Source organism: Neodiprion lecontei, chromosome 1, assembly GCF_021901455.1.
Source record: "Neodiprion lecontei isolate iyNeoLeco1 chromosome 1, iyNeoLeco1.1, whole genome shotgun sequence".
Taxonomy (NCBI): Eukaryota; Metazoa; Arthropoda; class Insecta; order Hymenoptera; family Diprionidae; genus Neodiprion; species Neodiprion lecontei.
In genome coordinates, this window is record NC_060260.1 from 40,021,670 (window position 1) to 40,040,690 (window position 19,021).

General features: G+C 38.8%; 2 protein-coding genes across 3 annotated transcripts in view; both read left to right on the forward strand.

Annotated features, from left to right (window-relative positions):
• Positions 1-17,222, forward strand: part of LOC107217197 (phospholipid phosphatase 1) — a 34,945-nt gene extending 17,723 nt beyond the window's left edge. Inside the window, exons 1-5 of one of the 2 annotated variants that reach the window (XM_015654604.2) lie at positions 12,972-13,327; positions 15,228-15,382; positions 15,586-15,812; positions 15,978-16,098; positions 16,179-17,222. In XM_015654604.2, the coding sequence (XP_015510090.2) occupies positions 13,219-13,327; positions 15,228-15,382; positions 15,586-15,812; positions 15,978-16,098; positions 16,179-16,547 (981 nt within the window). In that variant the 5' untranslated portion in view covers positions 12,972-13,218 and the 3' untranslated portion in view covers positions 16,548-17,222. Of the gene's footprint in view, positions 1-12,971; positions 13,328-15,227; positions 15,383-15,585; positions 15,813-15,977; positions 16,099-16,178 lie in introns of those variants that run through there. The other variant, XM_015654603.2, reaches the window with a different exon arrangement.
• A 137-nt stretch (positions 17,223-17,359) lies between these two features.
• LOC124293563 lies at positions 17,360-19,017 on the forward strand. The gene is made up of 3 exons (XM_046734802.1): positions 17,360-17,754; positions 17,945-18,159; positions 18,620-19,017. Exons 1-3 carry the CDS (start codon positions 17,585-17,587, stop codon positions 18,643-18,645), a joined length of 411 nt encoding a protein of 136 aa, XP_046590758.1. The 5' UTR covers positions 17,360-17,584; the 3' UTR covers positions 18,646-19,017.
• Positions 19,018-19,021: the final 4 nt, after the last annotated feature.

Here is a 19,021-nt window from a genome sequence, read left to right on the forward strand (position 1 = left end):
TAACGTCATACACTCTGACACGCCGTCGAAGAGTGAAAGAACGAAATATCTAGCGATAAATATACGCGTTAAATTTTCGTCGAATCCATTTGGAATAATATGTTATATATGTAACGTACATTACGTGCGGTATGAATATGTATGTGTATGGTATACACACACACACACACACATCCGATTAAACATGGCTCTGTCGATAATACTGTGATATAACGCGACCATTTAACTTTAAGACTTCACACATACAAGCTGGTTAATTTTAAATCAACCGTAAATACTTGAAGAAAAAAACAAAAAAAATGTATTCTACATTCTGCAGACAAATCCGAATGTACGTCTATCAATCAATGAATTATCTATTTCGTTCGATGTAAATTACGTTTTAAGAGCAATCTCTTCTAAAGCCGATTATACACTTGAATAATAACCCAAATGTCGGCAATGCGCAGTGCAGGATTCATCAAGGTGTATGAACCAGACGGTCACTGCAGTCCGACGAGATGCAGGCCTTCGTTTTAAACTGGTCCGCCCATTATGAACATTTCCATTCGAGACCCGCGACTGACGATCCCAAATTTTTACTCCGCAGTGTCTCTTGGATATATAATATTTCACCTCGTCGCTTTTGTAGCCTTCCAATTCACATGGTTTTGAGGATCTAGATGATCTGTTTTACTGTTTGTGAGGTCTTACAGTACACTCAACAGAATTTTATCCCCTTGGCATGTCGAGGCGTACACATAAAATTGATGGAAATTTGAATATTACGTACTTGAGGATGCATAACGATAAATAATCAATATTATACGGCAGACTTTGAAATTATGTAATCGTTCTGACTTCGGTGAGTCAATAAAGAAAATTACGATATTAGGATAGAAAAAAAAAAACAAAAACCACGGGTTGACAAACGAAACTCTTATATGATTGATAAGTTTATACTTTTATAGGTATGGCAATCAGTAAAAACGGATTTATTTAGACGCCAGTAAAAAATCAATGAAAAAGTTGCGCAAATGTACAGAGAGAGAGAGAGATAGCGAGGCATCAATGCCTAATACCATTTATGGAAACATAACGATGACACTTGTATAAAATTTTTCAGATACATACGTGATCTACATGTGTCTGTATTGCCAATTATCGATATGATTCATGATAAATCGAACACTTATATTGTTATCTATTTCGTGGTGGCGTCTGTCAGGTGTGTACATATACACAAATAACGACTTTTCTGGAAGACGTGCTCCATTTCAAGAACCATTCGAACTTGTTATTATACGAATTGAATGTACGCTGTTATCTCCATTATTTTTGCCAGACTCTTTTAAAGTACACACAGGTATAATATATTAATATATTATTAATGCCGGCGGTATCAGTGCGAAAAGAATTTTCGTCTTATAATATACTGTATATAAAATTGCGTCACACGCGACGAGCATGTGGCGGCGACTTTTATCGCAGGTGGAATTCCATTAGCGCAAACATCTAAAACGCTGCCCGCACACGCGATGAATAAACAATTCAGGCGTCCGACGATAGTAGATCTTAAATGTTCATTATCGGAAGATTTGAAAGGGACGCGCGTATCATTTTCATACGCTAAAATTCGTGCTTATACACAGAGTTCAATTACAGATAAAACATTTGCACATACAATCAGAGTACGTTTGTTGCACAGTTCTATTCATTGGCTAACTTGTTTTCGATTCGAAATAAAATGCGAGTTCGATTCTGTACGAATTATGTGACATAGTCTCACATTTTCTCACGTCGCGTCGGCTGCATCGCCGGTCATTGTAACATAATTCGTATAGAATCGAACTCGCATTTTGTTTCGAAGCTGAAAACAAGTCAGCGGTAATGTCAAGACGTCAACGAATATTACTAAAGAGTTTTGAATGACGCTACATCGGGCAAGATACCGTAGGTATAGCAAATTGCAGATGCTCAAAACCCCGAGATGTAACCGATACATCTGAACTGCATCTTTGAACGGTAACGAGACTCAGTGGTTTTCGTATTACCCTCGTGTCTCTTTGTCTCCTCGGACCGAGCCCCTATCGTTCATTGTTTTCCTTCTTCGCGTCATTATCACGTTTCACAATACGTATACCTACGTATCTCTTATCCACCACCCCATAATACCGGATCGTTTAGAGTTTCAAACACCGTCTACTGCGGCCTGATGCAAGACCCAATTCCTGACACCTCAAGGTACAGTTGAAGCGAACATTTTTCGGTGATTTGAAACTGCGGGTCGGTTAAGAATGAAGAGAAACAAGCAGGCACATGTACAATCCAGGTGTGGTCCATTTCTTGGCCAAGTTTCACAGGTTGAGACCCTCGCCTTTTCTCCCACAGCATCCATAGTCCTAGGCTTGCAGCAGGTATGTAGCCGGCACCGTATCTCCGCCATGCCTACCTAGACTGACCCGCAGACTATGTGGCCGGATATTGGAATCGATTGTTGGTCGTTAAACGTCAAGAAGAATCGTCTAGTCATCCAGCAGCCCTTCGACCCGACAAACAACCATGAAAGCACTAGGAGGGCGGCAGAGAACCGAACTCCCTTGGACTGCTGCTGGTGCTGGCGATCAACTCCCTGCTTCTCCACGGTTTTTTATTTCAATTGGTTTCGTGTTGCCAGCTGAGAGAAGGGAAACCCTCATTATGATGCGTCAGTCCAGCCAGTCGCCGCGCCCTTGCCAACCACATTACAGAGTGCATGGGGGAAGAGAAGCTTGACCTGAGAGTTACGACCAGATCTTTTTCATGTCCTTATACTGCCTGAGGTACCAAGTTCTCGGTTGGTTAGATTCCACCTCTACGTGGACAGAGCAGCTTCAATTATCTCGGAGACCAGACTAGGAACTCTATGTCTATGTCGCCCACCTGATTTCGATTAATCAGTACCAGATGTCTATAATTCACATTTTTTTAAGGCGTCGTGAAGAAAAACTGCATTCGACTATGAGCTTGTATCTGCGGAAGGTACCTACTATATATATGCACTACAAGCTCTCTCTTTCTCTCTTACGTTGATCAATTGGAAACGGTTCAACGACCGGATCCAATGCTTCACCGTTCTTTGGGAACTGGGAATAAGCGAGGCGAGATATCTGCAACGACTCGCGATTCGCCACCCACACGGCTACGTCCCACGTCTCGATTTCGCACCGGCTTTACTGATGCAAGTCAAACTGCTATTCGCAGCCACGTGAAGTGCACCGTAGCTTGGAAGCCGCAGGTTGAGATTTGAAATTAGGACTGATCGACTCTGGAAGAGTTCTAAAAAATTGCAGATGACGAATTCGTCTTCCCAGATAAAATTGTGCAGACTTCCTGATACGACCTGAAGCTATTCCAGGTATAGGTTGAGAGATGTTTACCCTGCACCTGCGGACCTCGAGACGTGAGTTTTGACGCACCGGGCCGAAAAGGGAAAATAAACACCCGAGATTGGGAACAAAATTTACATCGTGGTGGTGTTCAGCGGGCAATAATAATTCGTTCTTGGAGCAGCGGCGGAAACGAGCCGCTCCTTGGACTATAGCCTAGCCTAGAACGGAAATTGAGGGTGTTGCGAGACGACACCCTCGGCAATGAGCTGCCTCCTCGACGACGCGTGGGCTGGGCGTCTTCCATTGCAGATGGGCAATTCTCGAGCATTTCGAAATGACTCGGTTCAAAGTTGACCTACCATTGGCCGGATTGTAACCTGCGTTCCAGAAATGATTCATAACATATACCTACGTAAATATTATAATGTTTTGTCTGGGACTGCTGTTCACACATGCTACTAGAAACAACAAACAATCATTTTAGTATGGGTGGGTTTGGGTTAAGACAATCACGAGAAATCTCTGTTTATTAATCGTTCCAACGTGTTATACCTTCGTTGGATATGTTCACGTCTATGAAAATAGACGCATAGACCCCGCAACGCGTAACCCCGAGTCATATTCTTTTATCATTTTTTTTTTTCTTCTAGACTTCGTCTGAAATGATTCAAGGACAAGACTTGAACTACGAACGTTGGGTTGATGCATACACCGAGCACAATTAATCGCGTACTCGGGAAAAGTTGGGTCAACTCGTAATCAGAGCATCATTCATCCATCCCAGTGTTACGAGTCAGGTATAAATAGCTGGTCTTTGACTGGTTTATTTGTTTATTTTTTTTTTTTTTTACCAGCAATTTGTACCCTGCTTAACTACTGAAAATTTTTAATGGCCTCATGTCATGCAACTCGCCATATGCGGAGAAACTTTTGTGGACAGAAGTTCAAGGACAACTTTTTCATTTACCCTCCCAAACTTTGCTTGTAATACGTATATATTTAATACGCGGTGAATCAAGATTTCGAACCGTTTACTTTGCCGAGGTAGGATATTTACACGATTTTCCACGCTACACAAGCACCGTAAGATTGAAATTTTTATACGCTTTCCCTCGAGTTAATGGAGATTTATCATCGGCATGCTCTTGAGGGTATTTTCTTCCATTTCGATAATAAATATCGGTAGACACCTGAGATTGTAACCGGATAACGCGACCGTATCCTGCTATAGAAGCATGCATACGTCTATGTAATGTAGATACTTAACTCGTTCCACCTTAACGTTAACCCACCAAATAACTTGGTTAACACTTAAAAACGTTACAGACATTTATTTATACCTATACAGGTATGCGTACCTATATTATTTTTCGTCTAGGCGACGAAGAAAAAAAAAAAACATCGGGAATTATTACAATCAAATTTGATATCGACGTTTAAAGACCAATGATGACATGGTAAAGAAAAACTTTACTGGCGTCGCGCGTCGTAAAATAAAATATCATATGTGGTGTATTTAATCTTTTTACAGAATATACGTACATCGTACACAATAGTGCAGACCAATCGTAAAGTTATTAAAATTATCTCTCCGCACATGGAGAATTCTAATCAATTACGTCTAAAGTTAATTTCATGTTACGATGATTTAAATGTTTTTTTTTTTCCTCTCTTCTCTTTTTCCTTCTGGCAAACCCTCGGTGATAAATTTCCGCCTTTGTATCCATCCTATCTCTTGGGTGCGGGAGAAGACGTATCATTACAAGGTTGACGGAACATCCGTCGTCACTGCAGCAGGCCCAGTATACAACATTCTCTATATACTCCCGAAATGGGAATTCCACGGTAAAATAAAATGCCACACAAACAGCCTGGAGTAAGGTGTAATCCATTTTTTCCTTACCGTAATAACGAAAGAAAATGTAAGAGAGATCGTGAAGCGAGCTTTGAACCGCGGAACGTCTGTCTTTGACGTCGTTTTACAACCTTGCTTAGCATTCTCAATTATTGGTACGTAAAAACTCTGTTTTTCACACTGTTAAATAGCGTTGCAGCGAAGTAAATGGTTCACCTTTTATTCCACGGCAAGGATTCTTGTCATTGATTGGTTCGATGTTCGAATAATGCCACCACCCCGAGTCTTCGGGTATCCGGCTTTCCGATCCGTACCTTGGTACCTGCACTTCTTCTATACCAAGAGAATTTATCACACGGATTACTCACTTCGGGGTCGCTTCTAGTACGTGACCAGACTTGAGGAGGCTGCGCTTGTACGCATTATACTAGTTTTATTGTTCAAGAACCTGTTCTTTTTTAGACTTTGACCGTGGTAACGATCAGTGTTATTTTCTCCCTACAATCAAAGTTCGAGACTTCGCCTCTACGTCCTCAGCTTGAACTCTTTCCCTCGGTTCATCCGGTCACCAGTCTCCGCGTATATGTAAGGCTCCCCGTAGTTCTTACCTCTCTATCGATTTTCTATAAATTATTTATCAACGCTGCTCCCGTGGAAAAAATCCTGTGATATACCTCGTCGTTTATCTGCCTTTGCGGGCCTACGTCGTGTAAGTAAATTGTCCCGATTTACCTGCACAGGAATGCATCGGGATTGATGCAGGGCTTGGAAATAGCGTCGTAAATGCATTCTTCGTACGGTGCACCCATGATAATCGAAATAGTTCGTGATCTAAGGATGAATAAAAAGGTGACTCCGAGACGAGTCTACAATTTCTATTAATGTCTCAGCAGCTATATCAGATCTTGCCCCAATGGAAAGCAATTTTAATAGACGGATTGTAAGCTTTGCATCTGCGTATAAACCAGCTGTTGTAATGGTATGCATACCGTGTTCGTATGTGCGTAGCCAGATACACAGATCGAATTGTCTCGAAGAAGAAGCGGAGAGTGTTATGGTACACCCATAATACCAGTTACGCATTCCTGCATTGTTTTCTGTGATGAAAGTTTCTAGATGCAGCGAGGCATATGTCAAGTTACAAACAGTAATTAACCGATTAAAATCTGGTTGTCGTCGTCGGTAACGTATGGGATTAAAACGAAGAAGTCGTTGCCCCGTAGATCCATGGGAAATTCTTCCGTACATCGATGCTGTAGGTATACCCATAAATTCTCGATTTCAAGCTTCGTGCAACAACAGTGATGTACATAAGTGACAACGAATTTAATCCTGAAGTAGGTGGCTGTGGGGAAAGGAAAGAAATTAGTGGCATGATTTTTAACCGGTACTGGAACGTCGATCTTCTGCACACTTTATATATGATTTCGTGGTAAATCATACGCGTACGTTGTAGGTACGTACATTATACACTTTTCACGGGAAGTGAAAGGACTAATAGCCAACCCCTGGAGAATTTTACGGTGCGATTATGGCCAGGAACGGCTCCTAAAGTTGTGTGACAAATTTTACGCATACCATTCTCTGCTTTCGGGTCATTTCTATTTACAACATACACATACGACAGGTGGATTCTGTATGCATGTATGCGTAATCAGCTTGCCGCACTTAGCCGTGCGATAGGCACACATATATTACAAATATCTAGGCATATATGTATGGTGAAAACAAGGTGGTCGTTAAGTAGGCTTGCTGGATTTTATAGTCGCCCCTCAGTCATTAGAGTGTAATTGTCTGCCGCAGAGCCTCATTTCTCCTTAGCATCTGGTGCATTCGCCTAATTATACCTGAGTTTATGGAACGACTGCCCACCTCTATGGTTTTGGGCCGGGTTGGGCTCGGCAGGAATTTAAAAATGAATTATTCGATATACGCGCGATTATGAGAGTCCGGTACTTATATATGTTATACTGCGTATACGATGGGTTACGAGAAATCCTCGAGAGATTTCCTCGAGTAGGAAACTAAAATTGGATAAATGCACCATGGATATTATAGGTACAGTGAACTCAGATTTGCATCGATCATTGAGTTAGACTTTATAGGAACCATCGCACATGTGCAATATTGTATAAACCGGTCGCTATATACTCTCTTGCTTGAGATCTCTTCAAGTGTGTTAACATTGGCCAGACCAGCTTCTGTATGTCTGTCTGAAAGAGCTCCAGCTGGCTCTTCGAGAATCTGAAGCACGTGGAGGGTGATTACGTTTTATTTACGTGTAAGTTATACTCCTGAGGGTGTGGAGTGCGGTTCTCTTCGCCTCGTACGTCCAGGGTCTTTGAACTCTGTAACAAAGTTTTCGACTAGCGGTGAGTTGTTGATAACTAGCGCCCATCTTGGAGAATAATCACTTTGTAATTGTCGATCCTAGTCTTGCAGTTTGATGACCGGATGATATATCAGAGAATACATATCGGGAACCTTGTTGTTCACCTTGACATAAAAAACAATAAAATGATAAAAAGTTAGCTCAAGCATGAAATGAAGTGAAGCTGTCGCGCCGCGTCAATGTAGATAATTGTCAATACTGCTATATTAATTGTATATTTTTTTATCTGTGTGCAGTTGCATTGGGCTCACTGATGAACTGAATCCGGGCAGTGTAGGCATTGTCGCACCATTAATGTCGGTAGCCATTCGATGCTCCGGTTTGACCCAGAATGTCGTTGTTCACTCTCTCTGTTACAACCTTCCATTTATCCATAATCATATGACATACGTGTAGGGGGTACAAGGTGTGACAGGTAAGAACTGCACGGGGCATCCTATTCTTAATGTATAATCATGCGTCTGTAGTTAATTTTATTTTATTACATAGTTCCTCTGATTCTCACAGTTGAAATAACCATTTTCAACACATCGAAACTATCGCAACAAACCATGCCGATGTAAAGTCAGTCTCGACTTGTAAATTTCTCCGTGAACAGATTTAGGGACCTTGTAAACAACGCAAAGACCGCGAAAACGGCACACGACGAATGGCACATGTCACTGATTCACATGCCATATGCTCCAGGGTATTTTTAGAGATTTAGAGAGTAGGGAGGATATCAGGTTGTTTTACCACCCTAAAGAAACCGCTGAACACCCTCGTCACCCTTCCTTCTTTCCTTCCTTCCTCGCTCACTCACTTACCATTGGTTTGTAAACACACAGCGTCGCGTATACGCAAACGTCAAGTTTCGTTTCTCTTGTGCGATGGTCACTTGGCTGTGGTACATGGATTTATGCAGCTGAGTTAGAGAGGAGATACGTACATCTGCTCGCTCGGTTATAACCGGGTTGACCCCATGCCCGACCTTGAACTGAACACCGAAGAATTCATCCTCGCCTTAGCTATATTATGCCGCTGCTGGAGAAACGAAGATTAAAAGTTTAACAATCTCCACCCCCTGCCGAGCAAGAGAAGAAGAGAGAAAGAGGTTTTTTGCTGGATCTCTTAAATTACTACGCCGGCTCATTTCGCGGTTCTAATTATAGATGTTTTTTTTTTGCGCCGCGTTTCACCCCCAAGAAATATTCTTTTACCCAATTCCTTTTTGGGTGGTTCATTTTTCTTGCAGTAATCGTTTCACCAACCAAATACAGTTTCTTTCGTTTGTTTTTGTCGTAAAAAAGGCACGTTGGTCTGACAAACATCAGTGCAATAGACTGATTAATTGGGAAGCACGTGGTCTTTACACAATTCTCAGTGACGTATATTATGTTAATCTTTCCTATAAATAATTATAGGATCAAGCGAAAAAGAAATGGTACGTCGAGTAATTGGAAATGGGTATTAAAATATATATAAATATATACAAGCAAAACACCGCGGTGTCTTTGATTTTCTCAACCCTGCCACCAGACCAACGAGTAGGTAATTGTTCGAGATGAAAAATAAACATCGTAAATGGATTTCATTGAATTTTTCACCCCATTTCAATGAGCATTCTTTGCTTATGAAATGTGCGCATGTACCTATTGTTGGTAATCCGAGTGCACGTGGATATTGAGAGAATAAGGTCAAGGGAGAGCAATAGCGGCGGTTATAACAAGATTCTTAAGAATTTTATTCAACCGTTAGCGTGCGCGTCACTTCAAGTACTACCTGCACCCTTTTAACCCCATGTAATCCTATACCACTGAAGCAGCAGCCATCAACGAGGCCCTGCAACTCTGAATTCAATTGACCCTGTCGAAAGCAGCTAACTTGATAAAGCTCCGCGCGACAAACGCTCGCAGTCTGCCTCTGCTTGTGGTAAGAGTAAGAATTGTCTCTCTTTTTCTCTATGCACTATCATTTTTGTGTAATTCTGTCGCAATTTTTAGGGATAATACACTTTTATTCTTTTTGTGTATATACCTATAGACACTCTCGGAATAGGAATTGTTGCTAACATTCAAATCTATTTGAAGGTTCCGCGTGTTACACTTTTTTTTTTTATAGAAGTGAAACGAAGGAATCATATAAGAATTCTTGTATATCCTGCGAAGGGATGAGAAACTTCGAGGAGTCAGGCTTCCCAGAAATCAGTCATACTTTGTTAGAGACAAATTGCGGAAATGGTAAATCATGGTGAATGATCGTTCCGGGCGAGACAATGGTTAATTCGCAGCCACTTGTATAATATTTTTACGTGTAATTGTACCGTCACTTGTATTAACACTCCTTGGAATCCTTTATAAGACATTCAACGTTCGTCGGAATGGGTATAATTGCAACAACATTTCATATCGCTGATTGGGGGTGGTTTTTTAATCTACTTATACGCACATCAAGCTGTTGATCATATCAAAATTTAGTGAAGCGTCGAATGTGTAAATAAACAAACTCTGCCGCACATGTGCCAAAACCTTATAACTGTCCCTGAACCGTGTGAATGAACTTCGTCATATTACACCTTGAAGTTTAAGGTTTAAGGCTGTAATTAAGGCGTCGGTTGTTGGCATGATTCAGACTGGCTCGAGCCACATGGCGACAATGTGTTTACTCGCCTCCGTGCAGCCGAAACTCATCCAAAACCGGGAGAGTACGGCTTGAGGATGAACTCGTAGGTATAATGTAACAGTCCACGATGACGGTGTTTATACAGCCAAATTTGTATACCACTAATTACCTAATAATTACTCCCGGTGGGTTTAATTATTTTTGTTTCAAACGCCAGGCCTACGTTTTCTTTATTGCGGGATTGTCACTTTGCAATGCGTCATCTGGTGGAAAAAAATCAAACTAATGCAACCGTACAGACTGACTGCTGACCGTCGACCGTGTTTTTCACGTGTGGATGGTAGCACATGTATATTACTGATTATGTTTAAACAATTTATGTGACATGAGTAATTTGAATCCCCGAGAATTACGATTTACCTCTATTAAAATTCAAAACTTAGGTTATGTGGTGATAAAATGGCGCAGCAACCAGGCTCTGACGTCATGAGGATATTTTCCGATCGCTCTTCGCATAACTGCGGGAATTCGCAAAGTATTTTACCTCTTCGGGTCGAGCTACCGGCGATGTATCGATGCAACGTGTATTGCATATACCGTGCATGAAGAGAGGAACGATCTTCGCGGGCTCGCAATCAGCTGACTATGACATACTTATATGCGTGTACGTGATGCATGTGTGAAACGACCGAGAGTAATAACGAGAGTTAATAAGTCATGCACTAACCGCAAGTTTATTAATGACTGACATCCGCTAAATCTAATTGTGTTGCTCCCGATTAAACCTTTTTAGTCTCTCGACAGGTCTTCTTACTAGTAATATTTTCACCGCAATTCGAGTATGGCAGCTGTTATTTCAAGGTGTAATTTGAATTTTTTTTTTTTGTTTGTTAGTCAAACGTGTCACTCAATCCGCAGAAAAAGAACGACTGTACCGAAATAGCTCCATATGTCGAATCAGCTGTATGGTACATACATGTACACTTTTTATACATATATGTATACCTGTAGTACAACTTGCGAAAGCTTTGAATAGATTTGCTTTTCCACGTTCGTTGGGAATTCGACGGTCTCGGCTGTTAGAATGAAATATCAGAGCTTATATAAAACTCCAGGTAATGGGTAAAGTCAAAATTCCGTACACAATAGAGCACACTTACGTCAGAAAAATGTACGTGGAAAAAAGCAAGAAACTGAATGGTTCCAGATTCTTTACATATACGTCACACTAATTTCACACTTATGTAAATCACTTTACATCTATGACGATGAAGGTGTTAATTAATTTATGTAACACATGTTACCGTATAACATTGTATGATCAAGAATGCGTTGCGGCGGAGGAAAAAAGCAGTCAAAACACGACAAAAAAAATAGTAGGAAATAAAAATTAGAAAAACCCGGGTGTTTTGCTGCCGTAGAATATCAACACCGTGCCACGCGTATACCTTGAATGCTTATCTAATAACTCCGGCTGCTACCGAAACCACAAAAACGACATCTGATATCTTTATTGCCTGAGATAAAAACGACTCCAGTGTATGGTCATGAAACCAGTCTCTGCGGTCATGCGTAAAAAAATTTTTAGAACTTGGCGATTTAATGCCAAACCACCAAACCACTAGGAATGAAACCATGTAATTCGATCATCGAGTCTATTTTTACATAATCGTTGCAGTCTTAAGAGCAGGTAACAATTTCTTTTCGAAAGAATTTTTTGTTTCCTTGCTTTATATAATTACTGGCCAACGGAGTTCATAAGAGAACCTTGCAGCTTTCGCCATACAATCTTTTTTAGTAATTTGTAAATGATGACACAAGAAGTATATCAAAATTCTCAAACTTGTCCAAAGATAAAAATCATTACCATGATTCTTCTTCCGTCATTGAAGTCTCAATACAAAGCATATCAAAAAATTCTTTGTCATGTCTCGACATGAAGTTTGACAGTTTCTGTTGAACCTTGCGAAGGGTAACGTTTCGATACTCCCCATTATATGCCTTGGAATTAGTTTCGAGCTTTTTTCTCCGCACTATGTGCTCTGTGACATAAGAGTGTGCTGTATCTTTGTCAGCTGCAGGGACATTTGTTGTTTTTCACCGGCTTCGTCTATACTAAAAAAGATGTGAAATAGCCTGGCGTCCAGCAGCAATGGCATGACATTGACTCGCCTTGTTAATTGTTATCCTTATACTATTGTGTACGGACACGGTGTTAATAGTAAAATATTTGGCGGTTTTGATCTGGCATTTTTGCATTATAATATAGAGTAAATAAAATACGCTGCTGTTATACTCAATTCGGCGAATGCAATTCGGTCGCTAATTGAAAATAATCGCTTTGAAGAGGACAGGTTGAGTGCGCATACACCCGTGAGTTTAATTATCGAGCACCCAGCTGACCGAGTGTGCGCAAAAAAAAAAAAAAACGCGGGAGAGCTGCTGCCGTTGAATGAAGATATAATAACATGTAAATCGAAAGTGTTAAACAGAGGCGGTGAGTGCAGTCTCTGTGAGCAAAAAGTCAGTCCAAATAAAACGGAATACATCCAGCGGAGCAGCATTCAGTGATGTTCAATTCAATGTTATTTTTGTTTATAATTTAAGTACGTTTATATGCGCCAGGTTTGAAAGTCGCAGATGTTGACCCGCGCCGCAAATGCCAGGTTGAATGATCAGTCCGTCGATCCATTGCGCATGCGCAATGCCTCCTGACCATGCGTGAGTGGAGTGGGAAGGACCGATTCTAGGACTTTCACAACAGTTGTCAGTGTTGTCACCAGCTTACTAGCGACCTCTTATGATCACTGTTCGTCGTGCAAAGTGTTCGCAGATTTCGTTCTTATCTTCGAAATTACACATATTTGAGACAATTTTCACCATCGTTGTAATAATAGATCGTGCAACAGGCACGCCCGTCTCGAATTGAATAAATATCTGCAACAGAATTGAGCGGCATTGACGCTACCGCGCCTATAATTACATTATCCGTGTACCCATTTACACCTAATATAGATAGCATGAAAAAGACTGACGAACTTAACGGACACACAACGGAAGTCAGAAATAGTATCGCCCGGCAAAAATTTCTATTCTACAATATACGGAGACGGCATCGATACGGCGCGGGTGAGTGCAGATTATTGCTGATTACAATGTATGACAATAAACTATTGCTGAACTATATGCTGAAAATTGTGATTTAGTTCACAAAAAATTGTTACGTTCATTAATTAGTTTCAAGTGACTAACCGAGGTTAGGGTGTATTCCGAAATATACTCGCGGTACTGCACCCAATAAATTTATTATAAGCGGGAACGTAGGAAGAAAAAATAAACTATAATTAAGTACAAACCCAAATTGATGAACCATCAATTATTGATAAAATGTTAACTGAACGTTACCCAACAATAGGAAAAGAATCGAGACGGAACGATTAGCAGAATTATGAATCCCATTTCTTTAAGTTTCCGAATTAAACATGAGTTATTCCAATGAGACACTGTTCGTTTTAATCTGTTGATCCGTTTCTATTTGATTTTATCCGTTCTTTCCTATTCATATTTGCGACAATGCCACCTATAATAGCTTGTTCGTTTCAATTGGGTATTTGCATGATTTTTATATTTCTTAACTTTTAATGTTTTTCGATTCTATAAATTTTTTTAGAATTTTTGAAAAAAAAATATTTTGTTTTTGTTTATAAATATTTAAATAATTTAATAAATAAAAGTGGTCCTAAATCACATAAGAGTCACGTGACATAAAACGGAATGTGATTGGTTTGACGTCATTGTGCTGCTACTGGCGCGTTTATTTGAATCCACAAAGAGTAATGTACAATATTTTCTAGCGCTAAAAAAATTTTAAGTAAGTTTTTTAAACTTTAAGTTTGATACATTGTATAATTAATGTCAGATTTCGGTGAAAATAATTAAAATAGAAATCAATTTTTGTGTGGTGTTTTTTTTTTTTTAACTCACACGGATAATTGTGTGGAGGTTATGATCACGTCAATGTTATTATACTAAGAATGTTAAGCAAGCATTAGTTTAAGTATTTTCACAAGTTGGTACTATACACCAACAAAAATCGTTTTTTAATGACATATTAAATAATTTAATAACTTTAGTTTATAATAAACAGCACTATCAGACGTTCTTTTCATCAATCACAACACAGAGCAACAGCTGATTACACGTACGGCGTGCTTACAGGAGAACTTGGCGCTAAAAATTTCAAAAAAATTCAGCATTGTGACGTCACATACGCGAGATGGAGCTACTTATTCATTTAAATATTGCCTTTTTTTTATTTATTAAATTATTTAAATACTTATAAACAAAAACAAAATATTTTTTTTTCAAAAATTCTAAAAAAATTTATAGAATCGAAAAACATCAAAAGTTAAGAAATATAAAAATCATGCAAATACCCAATTATTTATGTAGAATAAGGGATGGCAATTATCAATCCGATTCAATTCTTTCTATCCGAATTAATTCTTTTCAAAGAATACGAAACATCCGTTTGGATAAAGAAATCGGAATAGATCGTATAGAAATTCTCAATCCGTTTCTATTCTTTTCCGATTGTTGGGTATGAAATGCCTATGGAAGACTACTTGAAACAGAAAAATTTAATTACGAAACTTACAGGAAATGAATGATTTCATTTCTTATCTATTCCTGCAACATGATGACGTCATAACGGAACAAAAGATTTCCAACTATTTTACTATGAGGACACATGGAAAGATGAAACACGCGCGATTATTCAACTGCATAAGAATATATGAATTGCAGAATCATAGTTGTGAAATAAAATGATTATCTACTTTGAAAAGTTTTTCTCGAAATTATTTTATAAAATTTATCAGACCATCCCTAATATGTTGAAATATCTAAGGCCACTCTATAATTTGCTGCTCTCGAAGCAAGCACCACAAAAGTATCGGATTACATTGGATTTTTCTTTTACCTTACGCATTTCTTCACTAATTTTGTCAATATTTTCATATTGTTACAGTGTTCGTCTTCATCGGTGTCGTTGAATTTGGAATTTTCCCCCAACAGCAGATTGGTTTTTACTGCAATGATCCAGGGCTCTCTTTTAAATTCACTGGAGATACTATCTCTTACTCCGTTCTTCTGGGAGGCAGTGTTATTTTGCCATTGATAGTGGTAAGTTTTGCTGATCCCCTTATCGAGACTTGCTTAATTAGCAGTTGCACGAAAGCCTCATCAAGGCTTTTACAGGTTTATCATTTCACATCAATTATAGATAATGTGACATGTAGAAAGCCATGTGAAATTATAAATTGGCAATAATCATATGCGCGCAATAAACTTTGGGTCCTGTTACTTGAAATATTTTCTTTTATTAGATGTGGTTAGCCGAATGGTCTTGCTATAAACCAGACAGCTATAAGAGCTTGAGGCCAGGATGCGTTGGAACCAGAGGAAAACAGATATGGACGTGGTATGGACATTACGCAACAGCATGTGTCACCATAACATGCGTACTTCAGTTAGTCAAAACTCTTGTCGGTGCACCAAGGCCCCACTTCTTTGATACGTGTAAACCACGCGAAATGTACAATTGCACAGAAACGTAAGTCCTTCTTCAAAGCTTTTATAAATACACCGATGGTCGAATGTGCTTTGGATACAATTTAATGGCTGCTTGACAATTGTCTCACATTTTAGTTCTTCAATGCCTTATAATAAATAATCAAGATTTCATATGAAAAAATTAATTGAGTGGTTTTTTCTACAGGTATGTTCAATATTACACATGCACTAATACAGAAACCAGTACCTGGGTTGTATCTGATGCAAGCAAATCTTTTCCGTCCGGACACTCAATTCTGTCTACGTATACCTCGGTTTACATAATTGTGAGTTTGGATTTGTTCTATCTCTTGATTCTTTCGAAACTGTGATGTGTTGGAAATAATTTTTGATATTTTTCTCACAGTGGTACCTCCAAAAACGTCTTCCCAATCGAGCGTTAACCACTCTGTTCAAACCCTGGATGCAGTGCTTGGTTCTTTGCTGGGGCATCGTCTGCTGTATGACTAGATTAAGCGATCACAGACATCACTGGTGGGATGTCCTTGCTGGAATTATTATGGGACTTGCTGCTGGTTTTTATTGCGTCAAAGTGAATTGCAAGGAATTTGTTCTTAAAGACGATAGCTCTGATTGGGCTCGTGGTGAGTCTGTTGAAAATGGGCACCATGGTTATGACAATAGACGGCATCAGAGCGTTAGAAAACTATTAAGTAACACCAGCGTAGAAAATCGAGAAATGGGTGACGTCGTCACACCTAGCTGGAAAGAATGAATTGACTTTCTCTCGATGAAATTGAGAGATAGTTGTGATTACCGAAATTATTGTTATCGTTGTTAAATGTGTGTAAATGGTTGATTGCGTGTATTTAGTAAACTATACGGCCTATACCCTCACTTTAATATTTTATGATGAGAAACAAAGGAACAGTTGTGTGTCTGCACGTTGTAAAGCCCGCCTAAATTTTATAGAATGTACACTTCATTCTTGTGAATATTTTTACTTTTCCGTACATATGTGTATAAGTTTGGACAGGTATATGTGGGCCAATTACGTGCGATAGAATATTGATTTGAAATAACTCACTTGGTTTTCATTACCGGACCTCGAATCATCCAAGTCGAATTGAGTAAAATAACTCATACGTATCCGCAAGAAATCAATTGTTATTCTGTACTAGTTAAAAAAATGCATCACACAGGTCGAATAATTTGTATATACTTGTAAAGATTAATATTACGAAATAATTTATATTAGAATGTAATGTTATTTAAATAATAAATATTTTGGTGACCAGTATTTTAATACTTAGGACAGTGGTGTACCACCTCATGATATCGTGTTATATAGTCCAAAAAATATGACTATAGATTTTATTGAATTGTACATATCATACAGTATATATACCTATATATATACACATATCAAATATACATATAATTGAAGTAACACGTATGACTATTTCTTTGCGTGCGGGTCAAGTACGTAATAGGACGACGCTCACACTTGTTATTATATTCTACTTATTCTAGGGAGCTTAAAACTTGAATGATATGTAATGTTCCGATAAAAATTTGATTTTATCCAAGTTCAATATGAAGTTTGACGTTTATAATGAAATGTCAAATCACAAATTATCACTATAAACAGTCTCATTGTGCCTCTTCTGCTTCTTCATTCTTTTTATTATCGTTCGTGTTACAGTTGGGAATTTACAGCTTTACACTGTCCTTATCTAAACTCAATTGCATCCTGTGATGCTCTTCCAAAATATGCTCCAAATACTTATCTGAGTTGAGAATAATGCAAACATGACTACCAGTGAGCCCAAACTTGCAGAGGCAGATGGAACTCATTTGAATTCCTGCGGGCCTAAGGACACTTTATGTCAACTATGTGGCTTACCCCAAATCGGAAGCAATCAAGTCCGACCAAATGGTTTGCGAGGATGCAAATGCAACGAGTTGTCACCACATTACAAGTATCAACTCACATTATTTCTCAAGCACTAAGGCTATAAACGATATATTCTGAAATTTTTCCGTCACAACACTTTGATACTCGTTGGCATCATGTGATTTGTAGTAATGAAAAAATCCATTATCTGTATTTCTTATTCGTGTCCTGCATCCAGTAGCTGATCATTTGTAAACTTTTGAATACTTATATAGAGTGCCAGATCCACCCAGATCTGTCCAACCTTCTATACTTCACCCCGATTCGCTGAAGGCAAACTTAGATGCCTATGTGATAGGATCCTGTCAGCCACAGCTTTCAAAAATAAACAGTAGTGGGACACCATCCTCCCTTAAAATGGATATGTGCTCTCAGAAGGAAACAGTTCCAAAGGAAGTAACTTTCGAACCACCACAAGGAATGGATGCCGGTTTGTTGTTATAATAGTTGTTATGTAGTGGTTTGAAGTATATTTATCGTCACCTCAATTGCGATGAATAAGAATACATAATGAAAAATATCGTAGGACAATATCCAAGATCTCTTTTCTACCAATATTACCCAAATCAGAACAAGAGCTATACCTTTCATGTACTCCCTCTACCTTTTTTGGAAAGACTAAATTACAATCAAATCTCTACCCTGTCCATTGACAATGAAGATATAAAACAGGAATGGAAAGAATTTGTATACAACTTACCAAACAAAAAATATTCCTCTGTACTCTATCCAGATGAAAAGTAAGTAATTTCAGATTTGGCTAAATTCTGGATATATTTCTTACAGCTACAGTTACAATTCTGACTAGACTGTTTTCATATTTCACAAGACGGAATCTTCAATCGCATTTCATCAAGTCGAAATCAATTTTAATAACATTATGTATACAGATTCTGGCGATGGAAAACATTTTTAAGATACAAACCTGATGAAACTGGGAACGATTTTCGATACAAGATGCAAACGGGGCCGAAGTACGACAACAAAGGACGTTTACCAATTACAGGAGAGGAGTTGGACATATACCGAAATTTACAAAAAATAAAGTTTAAATCAACAACCAATGTGAAGCATACGTTGAAAAAGGGTAGCGAAAAACAGCAAAAATTGACACCTACAAACTGATTTACACAACTGAGTCTTACACAAATTCATATCTCCATCGATTTGAAAAAATAGAAGTTGGAGCAAAGTGATAAAATGTTGTGCAAATACGTAATCACAAACTCACTTTTAAGGTGTTACTCGATTTCTACTGATTGACTTCTTAAAAGAAAAAATAATTAATACTC